This window comes from Numida meleagris, chromosome 4 (assembly GCF_002078875.1).
Source record: "Numida meleagris isolate 19003 breed g44 Domestic line chromosome 4, NumMel1.0, whole genome shotgun sequence".
Lineage (NCBI taxonomy): Eukaryota > Metazoa > Chordata > Aves > Galliformes > Numididae > Numida > Numida meleagris.
The window spans coordinates 85,756,563-85,768,951 of record NC_034412.1 but is presented as its reverse complement, the minus strand read 5'-3'; the positions used below and the strand labels follow the sequence as shown (position 1 = coordinate 85,768,951).

General features: G+C 37.8%; 1 protein-coding gene across 3 annotated transcripts in view; it reads left to right on the top strand.

The window, feature by feature from the left end:
• The window catches only part of EVC2 (EvC ciliary complex subunit 2), a 67,739-nt gene that overhangs the window by 9,228 nt on the left and 46,122 nt on the right, over window positions 1–12,389 (top strand). For all 3 annotated transcript variants that reach the window (XM_021393981.1, XM_021393980.1, XM_021393982.1), the window contains exons 3-7: window positions 1,828–1,988; window positions 2,518–2,583; window positions 6,173–6,359; window positions 8,318–8,427; window positions 9,539–9,601. In XM_021393981.1, the coding sequence (XP_021249656.1) occupies window positions 1,828–1,988; window positions 2,518–2,583; window positions 6,173–6,359; window positions 8,318–8,427; window positions 9,539–9,601 (587 nt within the window). The remainder of the gene's footprint in view (window positions 1–1,827; window positions 1,989–2,517; window positions 2,584–6,172; window positions 6,360–8,317; window positions 8,428–9,538; window positions 9,602–12,389) is intronic.

Here is a 12,389-nt window from a genome sequence, read left to right as displayed (position 1 = left end):
TCATCCAAGATGCAGAAGGAAGCGGTCTGCTAGAAAAGAAACACTTTTAAGGCAGTAGTTGCTCAGCAAAGCCCGTACATATTTCCATGCTGACTTCTGACTCTTGTCAAGCTCTAAGAAGAAGCTCCATATCGTCACTTAGGGCTTCTGTTTCTTTAAGGGAAAATGCTTCTCCTGTAGTCTGTCAAGAACAGGAAAGTTGATGTTCCACCTCCATAGGTGTGGGGTGGCAATTGCATCAACATCTAAGGGGCACAGCAAGTATGAAAAGAATCCTTTCAGTGTTTGGATATATGTAAGAAGAGGCATGATTCAGTTGTCAGAACATAGCTTTGGAGCCATTGTAGGCAGGATATAATATCCTGTGTGATCTGCTGGGGAATGCCGTGGCCAGGTGGGCCCAGGCTGGCAGCTGGCATGTCAGTTCAGCACTGGCGGTATTCCAAGTGATTTGGGCTGTTGCTTCGTCTTGAAACTGAAGTGCAGCATGCATGAATGCCCTAAAAAATACCAGCTGAAAATGTACGCAAGCATTTGGTATTGTAATTAAGTGTTACTGTTCTTCTAACCAAGTTTTCCTTACTATTTTTATGGTCCCTGAATTGGTTTGCGTCTGTTGCACTGTGAACAGTTTAAGTATGCAAGTGAAATCTAGGGAAATGAATTAAAACTAGCTGTAAAATCTAAACAAGTAATTTTTCCTGGCCAGTATAAGCACAATTTTATCCAGTATAAACCACTCTCTCACAAATAAAAAGCATGATATCCTGCACATGAAGCTCCCTAAGGTGCAGTTGTCCATCTGGGTTCTGTAAGCAGCAGGACTGGATCTCATTCATTATGTTAACAGAAGCCTTTTCAGTGATCCATATGCATTCATATGCACTTGATGGGACCTTCATCTAAACATTGAGTTCTAAATGCGCTGTGAATGTCTTTTCTATTTACAGCTGACATTATTTCTCTGTATTGTTCTTCCAACACAACACTGCCTTTTCCAAAACAGGAAGCTTCTCATATTTGTGAGGTTGTCAGTATGTTCAACATATTTTGTTAACATTTAATAGTTGACAAAATGAAAATTTACAGAAAGTCATTTGCCAAGGAGATTGCTGATTTTTAGTATAAACTCTTATTACTAATGTCATATGTGCTTTTCTTAGATGAAACTAATTATCACATAATTTCAAAGCTGTTCTTGTAGTTTCATGTGACATCATGGCATAATCTTTACTAAAAATGTGAGAGTTGGTGTATAGGATAGCACTGATATTACTAATTACTAAAGTGAAATGTTTGATTTGATGGCACTCCAGATCAGCTGAAATGTAACTGACCTCTGTAGTCAACCAAGAAGTATTTTTGTCCTGAATATGTCCTGAAATATGTAATGGCTAGTTGGCAGACTGTCACAGAAGCACAACACTCTTAGCAGTGAGGCCACTCACGCTTTAGAGTACTTCAATTATTTATGCTTTGCTGAAAAGATTCTTTGTGTTGAAAATATTAAGAGTTGATTTATCTCTGAAACTTTTTAATTCATGGATTAGGTGATTTAATGTGGGGTGTATGTGAGCTCCCTCGATAGGATGCAGTTCTAATTCCTGCTGGATTTTCTGGGGCAAGCCACACCTCTGCTTCCTACCTACCCTTCATGTCTCTATTGCATATTTAGAATTCAGTGCTCTGGGGGAAAATGTGCTGGCTCCTGTGTGTGTGCAGAGCACTGGGTACCATGGTCCCCATCCTTGGGATGACATGCACCAAAGCAGGTGCTGCACAGGAGCCACCTTTAACTCTAATGCAGAGTTTTGCCCTGGTTTTTAGCACTGCAGTTGCCTATGATGATTCAAGCAAGTGAAGTCCCTGACCTGCTCTTGACTTCTGCAGCCTCGGATGATCAGTGGAGCCATTCGATATTTGCTCTGATACCCTCATGGTCAAGGAAGATGTTGTTCAAACGAGAGTCTTCTGTTAACCACCAGCTGGTCAGTAAAAGATGGTTTGTCACTTTTAGTGTTCATAAGCATCATAGCAATTTCATCAAAAGTGGATGTTGGTGGGAAATTTCTACTCAGTACATTTCTAATTCTGTCTCAGGTGATTATGTTCAGTTTAGATGGCTTCAGCAATACCAAATGGTTGTGAGACTTCTAAATAATTATTGTAGCAGATACAGCCATGTGATTGCTTTTTAAATTCTGGCACATAGTAATTAATTGCATCTGTATAGTCTACTGAACTTTGTGCATAGTATATTTTTGTTTGGAAGTTTGATGGCCAAAAGATGAATATGTCAGTTAATACGCTAGTAGTTAAGAGTGGGAATAAGTAGTCTATACAAATTTGGGCTAACAAGAAGATTTATTGTTGGGATAACAAAGGTCTTAAATGTGAATATGTTTAAAACCTCTAATATTTTTTCTAATTTTCTTATTTACATAATTTAACTTGTGCTGCAGTTTGTGAATTAGGATTGTTTCTTACACTAGTTAGTCTTTTCCCCTTTCACCACAGCCGGAAGATGTGTTGAAAATGTCAGCATCCTCTGGATTTGGAATAACCCTTCAGAAATGTGCTGTGGTAAGGTTTGTTTACATGTATCTTGTTAATTTGATAGGAAATCTGTACTCAAATGTCTTTGAAAAACTGTTGGCAGAATTGTACCCATACTGAGTATGGGTACATTTTTATGTTGAGATGGTTGTTCTCTATGCAAGATGAGTAATTTTGCATTGGTGATTCATAACTGAATCAAATCAGTGAAATCTTTTCCCAGACTTCAGAGGATTTTGATTATGGCCATTGTAAAATACCTCTTTGTGAATCTGTAAAAATAGAAATGTGAGAAAGCTAGTGAACAAGACTGGATAATGATAGAAACTTCTTTAGAGAATGTGATATGCCTTCTGAGATACACTGGCTTAACTGTGTGTGCCTTACCTGTGTCAAGTATGGACTCCTTTTGAAGCATGGAGGACTGAGCTCTGTGACGCCTACTCTGTCCTTGAACATCCTGTCACAAAGCCATGGAAGAGCCCAAGAGTCACAGTCAACATACTGAATAGAACCCAGCTAAGAGCAGAGTTTTTAATGAAAAAAAAAAATTTCATTTGACTTGCATAAAAAGCTTATGAGGAGCAAAGACCTCGCTGATACAAAGAATTTTAAAGTTTTCCATTTTACATTCATTTTACTTTTTCAGGTGGCATAGATTGATAGATCTACTTAGTCTGTTATTTTTTCTTTCTTTTTTTTCCTCCTGTTTTTTTTTTTTTTCCCTCATGTTGGATGAATCAAGTCTGAATTTTTGTCATTAGAGACAGTTCACAATGCTTTCCCCTTGGCAGAAGAAAGTGCATCCAGCTTTAAGGCAAATCTGAATTCAGACACTGACGTGCTACATTTGAGGATAGAGAATTTAGTACCCAGTACAGAAGAGATGACATTATGACCTGCACCAGATCATTTGCACAGAAAGAGAATGAATATTCATTGCACTCATTAGCTATAATGTCATTATTGAAATGGCTGCATGTCATAATTAATGAGGCTGAATAGTGAGCATTTCAGGAATAAGAAACAGTAACACAGAATATTCTGAATATTTTTGGACTGTGGATTCCCATTTTTTATATTGGAGCTTCTCAAAATGAGAGTTTGAGACTGTTACATGCAGTTGTTTTTTGCTATTCATAGCACAGCCTCATACTTACTAATTTAAAATTGTGAAATGCTGTTATACGAGATTAGTCTGCTGTAGATGCTAGGATTATCAGAAAACAATTCTGCAATGCTACCCATTGTAAATTTCTGAAAACTGTGCAATTGTATATGAATTGTCTTCCATCTTCAAATGCATTTTGTGTTTTGTTTCTCTTTGCTTACCTTGTCATCTACTTCAATCTTAATTCATTTGAACAGATGCTTTCCTACTAAGAGACAGACTGGCCATATGGTTGTCTTTAGCTGTTTTAAATAGAAAAAAAAAAAAGTGAATCCTGCATATTTTCCATCCACCACCTGTGACTGACTGTTCAGAGCATGGAGATGACATACGTTTACTTCTTGAAGACAGTGTTTTTCCAACACCTAATGATAGAAATACGTTGACTGTAATTGGGGTGTTTAGATTTCACTTGCACTTTGAGTGCTCAGTCCTTCTCCCTTACCAGAAATGTGCTCCTTTAGGACCTTCATTCTGCAGTATCACATGAACATTTTGTAGTACTTCATAATGACAATAATCTTTAGCAGACCTGAAATAAAGCTTTAAATGTGTCTATTTGGCTTTTAAAAACTTACCTGTATCATTTTGGTCTCCTAAAACATTCTTGTGTCTCAAATCATCTTTGTTCAAAGTTGGTTTCAAATATCCTCTGTTCCTTTCACTTCTATGGCAGCTCCCCCTAAAATGTTCTTTCATTTGCTGTGGTTCTTTTCATTCCACTCACCCATGTACTTGAAGCGAGATCTGTTGTAGGGGATGATAACACACTTCAGTGGCAGAGAGAAAATGAAGTAAGCACTTATCACCATCATCAGTGGCTGCCATTGAGTTCTGTTCTGGTTGGCAGCGTAATGATGTGCCCCAAAAGTGAGAAAAAATTTCTTGAGGCAAATTAGAGTAGCAGCTTGAAGGAGATACTGCTGGCCAGTGATCTCAATGACAGCAGCATATGGAGAAGATTCTTTCTAGGAGAGATCAAACCCAACAGTTTCCCTGCTTCTTGGTTCTCATCTGCTATTTCATCCACTGCTATCAAGAAAAACAAAACAAATTTTCCCCACTGCCACTTAGCTTAAAACTCATTGCTGATCAGAAATAAGGAAAGTAAAACAAGTTTTTAAAGTTATTGACAAATGCAACAAACATGACCTTTTGGCTGCCTGAGGAAAACTGCAGTAGAAAATAGACAATAGGTTTGTGATCTCTCTGATGAGTTGCTTTGTTTAATCACTGAAATAAGAATTTTATTAAATTAAATGAAGAGGAAATGCAGTTTTAGTTGGACAAAGATAATGGATACAGTATGTATAAGTGTGCATTAAACCTCTCAACTAGTGGAAGTAGAGGACTAATGTTTCCATATTCCCTCACCTACTTATGAATATACACATCCTACTTTTTCTGCCTATTCTATTGTAGCAATTTGCCTCAGTTACTGTTTGGTTAAAAGCATGGGAAAAGCCCACAAAATCCAAATTTTTGCCTTCATCTCACAGAAGACCAAGAGAAAGGTATAGGAAAACAAAGGAAGGAAGGAAAAGACTTTCAGTTTTCCTATGTTTTCCCAGCTCCTTTGTAGTTTTTTGTGTGGGTAGGTCCATGCACACTTATTATGGAATGTAACATAGTATGTGCAACTTGTGTAACATAGTATTTACAGCTTGTGTGACTTCAACCTGAAGTCTTTCATGGTATATTTACTTGATTCATTGATTATGTCAAGGTTTAATATAGATTTATAAGGGAAAGCAATTTGGGATGTAAGAAGGCTGCTCAAAGTAATTTCATTTAGAGGGTATAGTTACTAAATGAAAGTTAACAAATGCTTAATGGAATAAATAGGAAAAAATCACCTAACTACATTGCTAGAGATTGCTTATTAATTCATGAACTTTGTCACTGACTGGAAGCAGAGCTTTGAACCCCAAGTGGAGTAGTGGCTCTATCAGCCCTTGAGTGAGAAGGGCAAATAGATGGCAGTTGGTACTCTTTGGAGAGAGTGGTTGCTTGAAAAAAAAGAATGGAAACAGAGAAGAGTGCAGCAAATGAACTGACAATGAGAAGCGCTTGCAAAAGAAACATCCTTGTGATACGAAAATTAAGAATTTTCCAGAATCTGATTTTAAAGTTATGATATGGTTTTGCCTATCAAAGGGATATTCAGATACTGGTTTTCTGTTACTTCTGGCTCAGCAGGAGCTGAGTTTCCAACTACTGCTTTTCTGTCTCTTTGTCTCCAAGCAACAGCATAACATACCAAAAATTAAAATCTCCTTGAGATTCTGAGATCAAACCAAGTATAATGTTGTTTGCGGGTCACTCAGAACGCCTTCAAAAACTGTATTACTTATATAGTGAACTTTTGCTAGTAGTAAAGATGACAAATTTTGTTGATTAGATGCATATACGGCTACTTTCTACTGTTAATATTTCTGTTTTCAGGTGGATGTTGAACATGACCCTCAAACTGCATACATTAGACTTCTGATTAATAACACCAATACATTGCTCTCAAGAAACATTACTGATCTTATCCTTCTGGACGATATCACCGGTCTACATGTTCAAAAGGACAGTGGTAATGAAACAAGAGATGGGATACAGGTTTACAGGAAAAGATTCTTGCAAGGTAACAGATTGTGCAAAGAAGTAGCCCTGATTACACATGTGGAAGAACATCTGTTCAAATCAGGATATTTATTTATTTTTGATGGTGTAAACTCTCCAATTATAAATTATTACAGGTGAAATACTCTCTACCAGGTTTTGTGCTGCAGTTTAAAATTCTTTTAACTTGTATTTTGGCTCCTAACTTTGAACTTCCTCTAATCTCCAAGGCACACAGTGAGCTCTTGGAATCTATAAAAGTCAGTGCCATCAAAAATGAAACAGAATCTTTTGTTATAGTATGTGTTCATTTTGGATATTTTTAAAAGCTGCTACACATGCAATTTTAGTCATATCAGACAAGTCTTTCTTATTTATCCAAGCTGAAAGTTGGGAAGTAAGTGAACAGATTACTGAGTAATGACTTTAAAACCATGGCATATTGGCTTGCTAGGGTAGAGGTACACTGGAGTTGCAAAAGACCATGCAAGTCAGCAAGATGATTGATCAGAAAGAAGGCAGCTCTGCTCTCCCCAGACTGGAGCAAATTGCAAAATCAAAGCAAGTAATAGACCAAAAAAGCCATTCCAGTCTTGGAGTTAGCACGTTCCCTAAGTAGCAGTTCGATCATTGCACATTCATAAAAATTTGCGTTTCCTTTTCCTGAGCGCATGTGCAAGAGTTGGAAGATGTGCATAGAAAATTAACGGCTTGTTCTTTAGGATTATGATATTCCTCAAGAAGCTTCAGAAGTCTTGAATAATACCTGTTCCTGGTGGAAGTTTTGTCTAGGTTTTTTTTGTTGCATTTTATGGGTAAAAAATCAGTAGACCAAGGTTGTTGTCTGATTTTAAGTGGGTTGCTAGACTCCATTTCTAAGAAGAACAGTTTCAGAAGTTGTACTGATTATGCGGCTGTGTTTTTTGCAAGCATTGGCAAGGAGTTGCTGGCTGTCATTCCTAAGAACAAGTGATCCTAAAAAAGAATGATTCTCAAGAGAAGAAAACGGGCTTGCAGAGCTGATGCAGTAAACCGTGCTGCTGCAGTTATTGAAGTTACTGAATCAGGAAATAAATCTAACTCCAACATGGAGCTAGAACATAAAGGTTATGCTGTATTAGACTACATGCTGTCATGCTGTATGATAACTAGAACAATTTTCCTGTGGTCCAGTGCATTGTGAATAAAAATGAAGCTGAAATCTCAATCAGATTCTTCTTTTTCAATGGGAATAGAACCACTGAGTTAGTGGCTATAGTGTAGAGTACTTGTTTGACTTAAAAAAAAAAAAAAAAAAAAAAAAAAAAAAAAAAAACCCATGTTAAGTTTTAGTAGTCCAAACGTGATGCTTTTCAGTAGCTTGAAGCATCATTTAATGCAGTTTCCAGATCCTGTGCAAAATTTGCTTGAGTTAGTAGATGTTGCCAGGCCCGTGTTTGCCAAGAACTGGCTACTCTGAATGTGGGGGATTTGCTGTGTTGGAAAGGAAAAGCTCCAGTGCTTTCCCAGGTCTTCCCCAGGGATCTTGGAGAAATATTTCTGAGACAGAGTAGATTTATCCATATTCTTCTTCTCTAGAGTGCGCTGATAGGCTCAGGCTGTATCTCCCTGCTGAGGGGTCTTGTGAGCCTACTGCAGCTAGGCTCCTAAGAGAGTACTTTTGCTGGCGAGGAAGCACAGTCTAAAGGGGAACCTAAAAAAACCCCAAAATGTTTTATTCATATTAAACTTGCTTTTCATATTTTGCAAACATCTGTAACCGCAGCTGAGCTCAGCAGGGTTCTCAGCTCTTCAGAGAATCATGCCCAGTATTGTGTATAAGAAAAGATACACAACTCTGCTGGGTTATTTTCAAGTCAACATAGCTACTGTTTTATTGAAGAAAATTCAGACACCATTACTTAGAGGCCAGTATTTTACTGTTAGATGTATCTCATGTACTTAATCTACACATGCTTTTTTTCCCCTCTCTTTTAACAGTTGGGGAATATTTTGCAATCAACTATACCGCACTTCTTGATGCAAAGAAAACATGGAATGGTAGGGTCTTGACACTGCCTGCACAGCTGACTTTCAGGAGTTCGTCACAGGTATTTCCTGTACAATTTTATTTTGCTCCTCTCAGTTTCTGTAAAGAAAAATGTGGGAAGCAGTACCAGTCTCCATAAGCAGTGAGACCTGCGGTGAGGCCTGCATGTATGGAAATGAGGTTCTGAGGCTCCCAGGTGTACCTTGAATTTTTAAATACAATAATTATTTGCCGTATCTTAGGAAGTTTTGGGCATCCTTAAGTACATAAAGAACGCTTGTGATGTGTTGTCCTGTAACACTTCTCTCTACTTTTTGTATTTCTTTCCAGTTGATCTATGTATCCTGAAAATGTGTTGCACCTCCCTATGAGCTTTTTCCTGGAGTCTGTGAGGGATTGAAAGTTTTGCCATGTTTTATCAGAAAATAATTTCTTTTAACCAAAACCACTATTTCAGTATAAGAAGTTTGAGACCTTTGAAGAGATTTGTGAGGAGCTGGGGAGTCTCCAGCCTTGGTGATTTTTGGGAACTCAGTTGCACCAGGCTCTGAAACAAGTGACCTAACACAGGAGTTAGCCTGAGTAGGAAGCAGGACTAATGACTCAGGAGGAGTGGTTTCTTCCAAAGTAACCTTTTCTCATTCTTAAATATGGTTTGTTTTGTTCCCTGTGGTTTATATAAATGCACATAGTCAGAACCTCTGGATATATTTTCCTGTATTTGCTGTATCTTACATGTTTTAGAGGAAAAAAATGATGGATGCACATGAGGGTGTACTAGAGAGGCAGAGAGCAAGACTCAGAAGGGAAGCATAAGAGTAAAGGACATTTAGCAGAACTGATAGATGTGAATTGCAAACCTTGATCCCCACAATACATATGCAGTGGCTTTGAATCATGTTCTGCGTGCTTTCTGTCCATCCAGATTTTATATGTCCAGAAAAATGTAATTCTGTAAGCACTGGAGTAAGCCTATGCATAGTTAGAAGGGGAGTGGAACCCACAGAACAATGTTACCATTACGCTCTCCTGTCAGATTTATTTCAGCTTTTTGCTTAATAAGAAGTATAGCTTTTTTTTCTAAGGAGAAGCTTTTGTATAGACTCTAGACTGTTTGGCACTGTTATAAATTGTATTCTGCTCATTTTTAATACTTGTAATATTTCTCTCAGAATCAAACAGATCTCATATCACTGACCACATCATTCACAATAACTGAAGAAGAAAAGACCGAGGTAAATGCCATGATTTTACATTACACTGACTCCCCTTCTTAAATTTGGATAATCTAAGCTAAATCCTAGGGGGCTAAGGATATACTTATGTACTTAAGTCTCATTGCTCTTAGCTACTGGTTATTAATCATAGACAAGTTATGCCTTCTCCAGTTTTAAGAGGAAGAAAACAGTGAAGCTTTGTTGCCTCAAAGTATTAATATTTAGTATGGAAAATCTACAAAGTTCCTTTATATTCCTAGCCATTTTTTTCATTTGAAGCATTGTCCAGCCACAGAGAACTGTAATGAGGAACTTGTTCACCTGCTTTTGGGCACAGCCACCATGAGAAAGCTTTTGACTTTCCCAAAACTGTCCTCCACCTATTGACAAAATATTTATGTATCATGCTGAAAAGGTGAGATGTATTGTAATTTGCTCCTAGCTTCAACTGTCATAAATGCTCCCAGGTTCAGATATTATCTATTTAGAATTATGTGGTGAAACCAATATATGTACGTGACCAAGTAAATACTAAATGTTGACTTTGGGTCTGGAAGAATAAATTACTTGCATAGTCATGGCACTACCGTGCTAAGTTGGCCCTGTCAGCTTTCATGTGGTTTAATTGCACACTTGTTGCGCTGTTCTTGAAAGTTTTACAAACCCTGTGAATTTTTTCTTCTGCGTTGCTGAATGAAAGTGCTTGGTTGCCTGTGACAAAGTAATGTTGGCTGTGAAAAAACATGAGCGTTGCTTATCTCTGTGTCCATGCCAGATGTCTTCCCGCATCGCTTCAGGGGCTGTGAATACTGCATGGCTCTGTCCTTAGCTGAGTGTTTTTGATGCTGAATAGGAAGCTGTAATGAAAAAGGCAAAAAGCATTTCTCCTATCTGACTACCGTGCGTGGAATTTGTGATAGTGATTATTTTGACCTGATTTTTGACAGATTTTTTCCCTCAATTCAATGGGAGTGCAGCACCTAGTCAAAGAAAATCAGGCCTCTAATGCTTGTTCACTTCACTTAAGAAATTAGTTTTGCATATGGGTTTCAAAGTCAGGCTGCAGTGCTAACACAGTTCCTGCTCTGTGGCTTCTATGGGATCTCTGGCTTCCTCTGCTGCAGCATCCAACCGCAGTCCTTTCAGGCATTATAGCCTATTTTGTCCCTACCATATCCAAGGAAATGGACTGTCCATCTAATACTCCTTTTACTCAAGTGTAAAAGCACAGGTAATTCCCTATCCAAGGACTTTTTCACAAGAGCTTAACCTCTTACAGAACTGTCTGCCCTGATAAAGATTGTCCCACTATGGGTCTCAGCTTTTACTGAGAAAGCACAGGGTAATTCCTTAGCTGGCATTTTTTCACTGCCAAATCTCAAACAAGCTTCTTTTCAGCTTCACCAGATTCTTGCTTTCTGTAAAAGCCTGGATAGGTCTCTAAATTTCAGAGTGCTTGGAAATTAGACAAACACAAGTGGTTTCAGGCAAAGTGATAGTGATTCCTAGGCAGCGTTTTTTTTTTCCCTAAGTACTATCTATAGCATCTCTTGTTCCTTGAAGGCAGTAGAACTTCAGGCAGAGCTGTGGTATTCCATAGTTCAATAAGTACCATTGTGTGATGTCCTCTTTGGCCATCCAGCACAACTGGAGAAGCTGGGGGACATTAAGAAGAACCATATTTTTCTCAAGTCACACACAGATGTTAGTTAGCTATGTTCAAGAGGTATGGGCTAGAGGGGCAAAACCATTGAAATCTATGGAGGGAATAAACAGCAGGTTAGAGAAAGGACTTAATAGTTAAATCTTTCAAATAAATTTAAAGATGAAGATATTTTGATTTGGCATGACACCAACTCCGCTTCTTTTTGCTCCTCAAAGTTTTTGTAAAGAAAAGTTATAACTGAACTTCTGACAAGGAACTGAGAGGCAGCATGGAGTTAGAGGAGGAGTGAGCTGTTAATAACACTGCTGTGGATGTGCTGGGTGTCCTTCGTGGTCATCCTTAGTGATACAGGGGAGCTTAACTGAAGCAGTTGGACTAAGAAACCAATTTCTTTATTGTTTCTATTTGAAATTTACGAATACTGATGAGTATTAAGAGGAATTCAGTACATGGCTTATTTACTAAGATAAATGCTTTGTACCGAAAGATTTTGTTGAACCTTGAAGTGCTTCGGGGGATTCATTATTTTATACTAAGTTTTATTTTTCAAAATAAATAAATGAAGAACAAACCAACAACGAGTGAGCGTTGAGCGTCACCAGCACCTTTGAGGAGCTGAGCCAAACAAAGTCAACAAGGACATAAGGGAGTTCCTTTCATTTATTTCAGTTTACAAAAACATGTATCAGAGACACAATAAGCAGGCAATAAAAGGACAAATTTCTGCTGTTCAATTGGAATACATTCTTTTTAAACTGCAGACCACATTTGATTGTTGACTCCTATGTGAAATTCTGTTGATTGCATGGAATGCTCTCAGCTTTTTACTTTAAAAGATGACCAAGCACTGCTTGTAAGAGGCTTGTTAATTATTTACACTTTCTACGCTCAGCAAAGTGATTATTTTGTGTTGAAACATTATACTAGTAGCTCTGCTATGTTTTTCATCCAAACATCTCAAAGAACTAAACAAACATTGAACTAGCTTTTGCTATGTGAAGCATGAAGTAAAAATTAATTTTTAATGTGCTTCCATTTAAAGATTAAATTAAGGCCTAAAGTGAAAGGCCTACAAAGATATTAGCTGACTTATAGTTCCAGTTCCCTTGCTGTTATTTATAACTCTGGCTTATGCAGAAA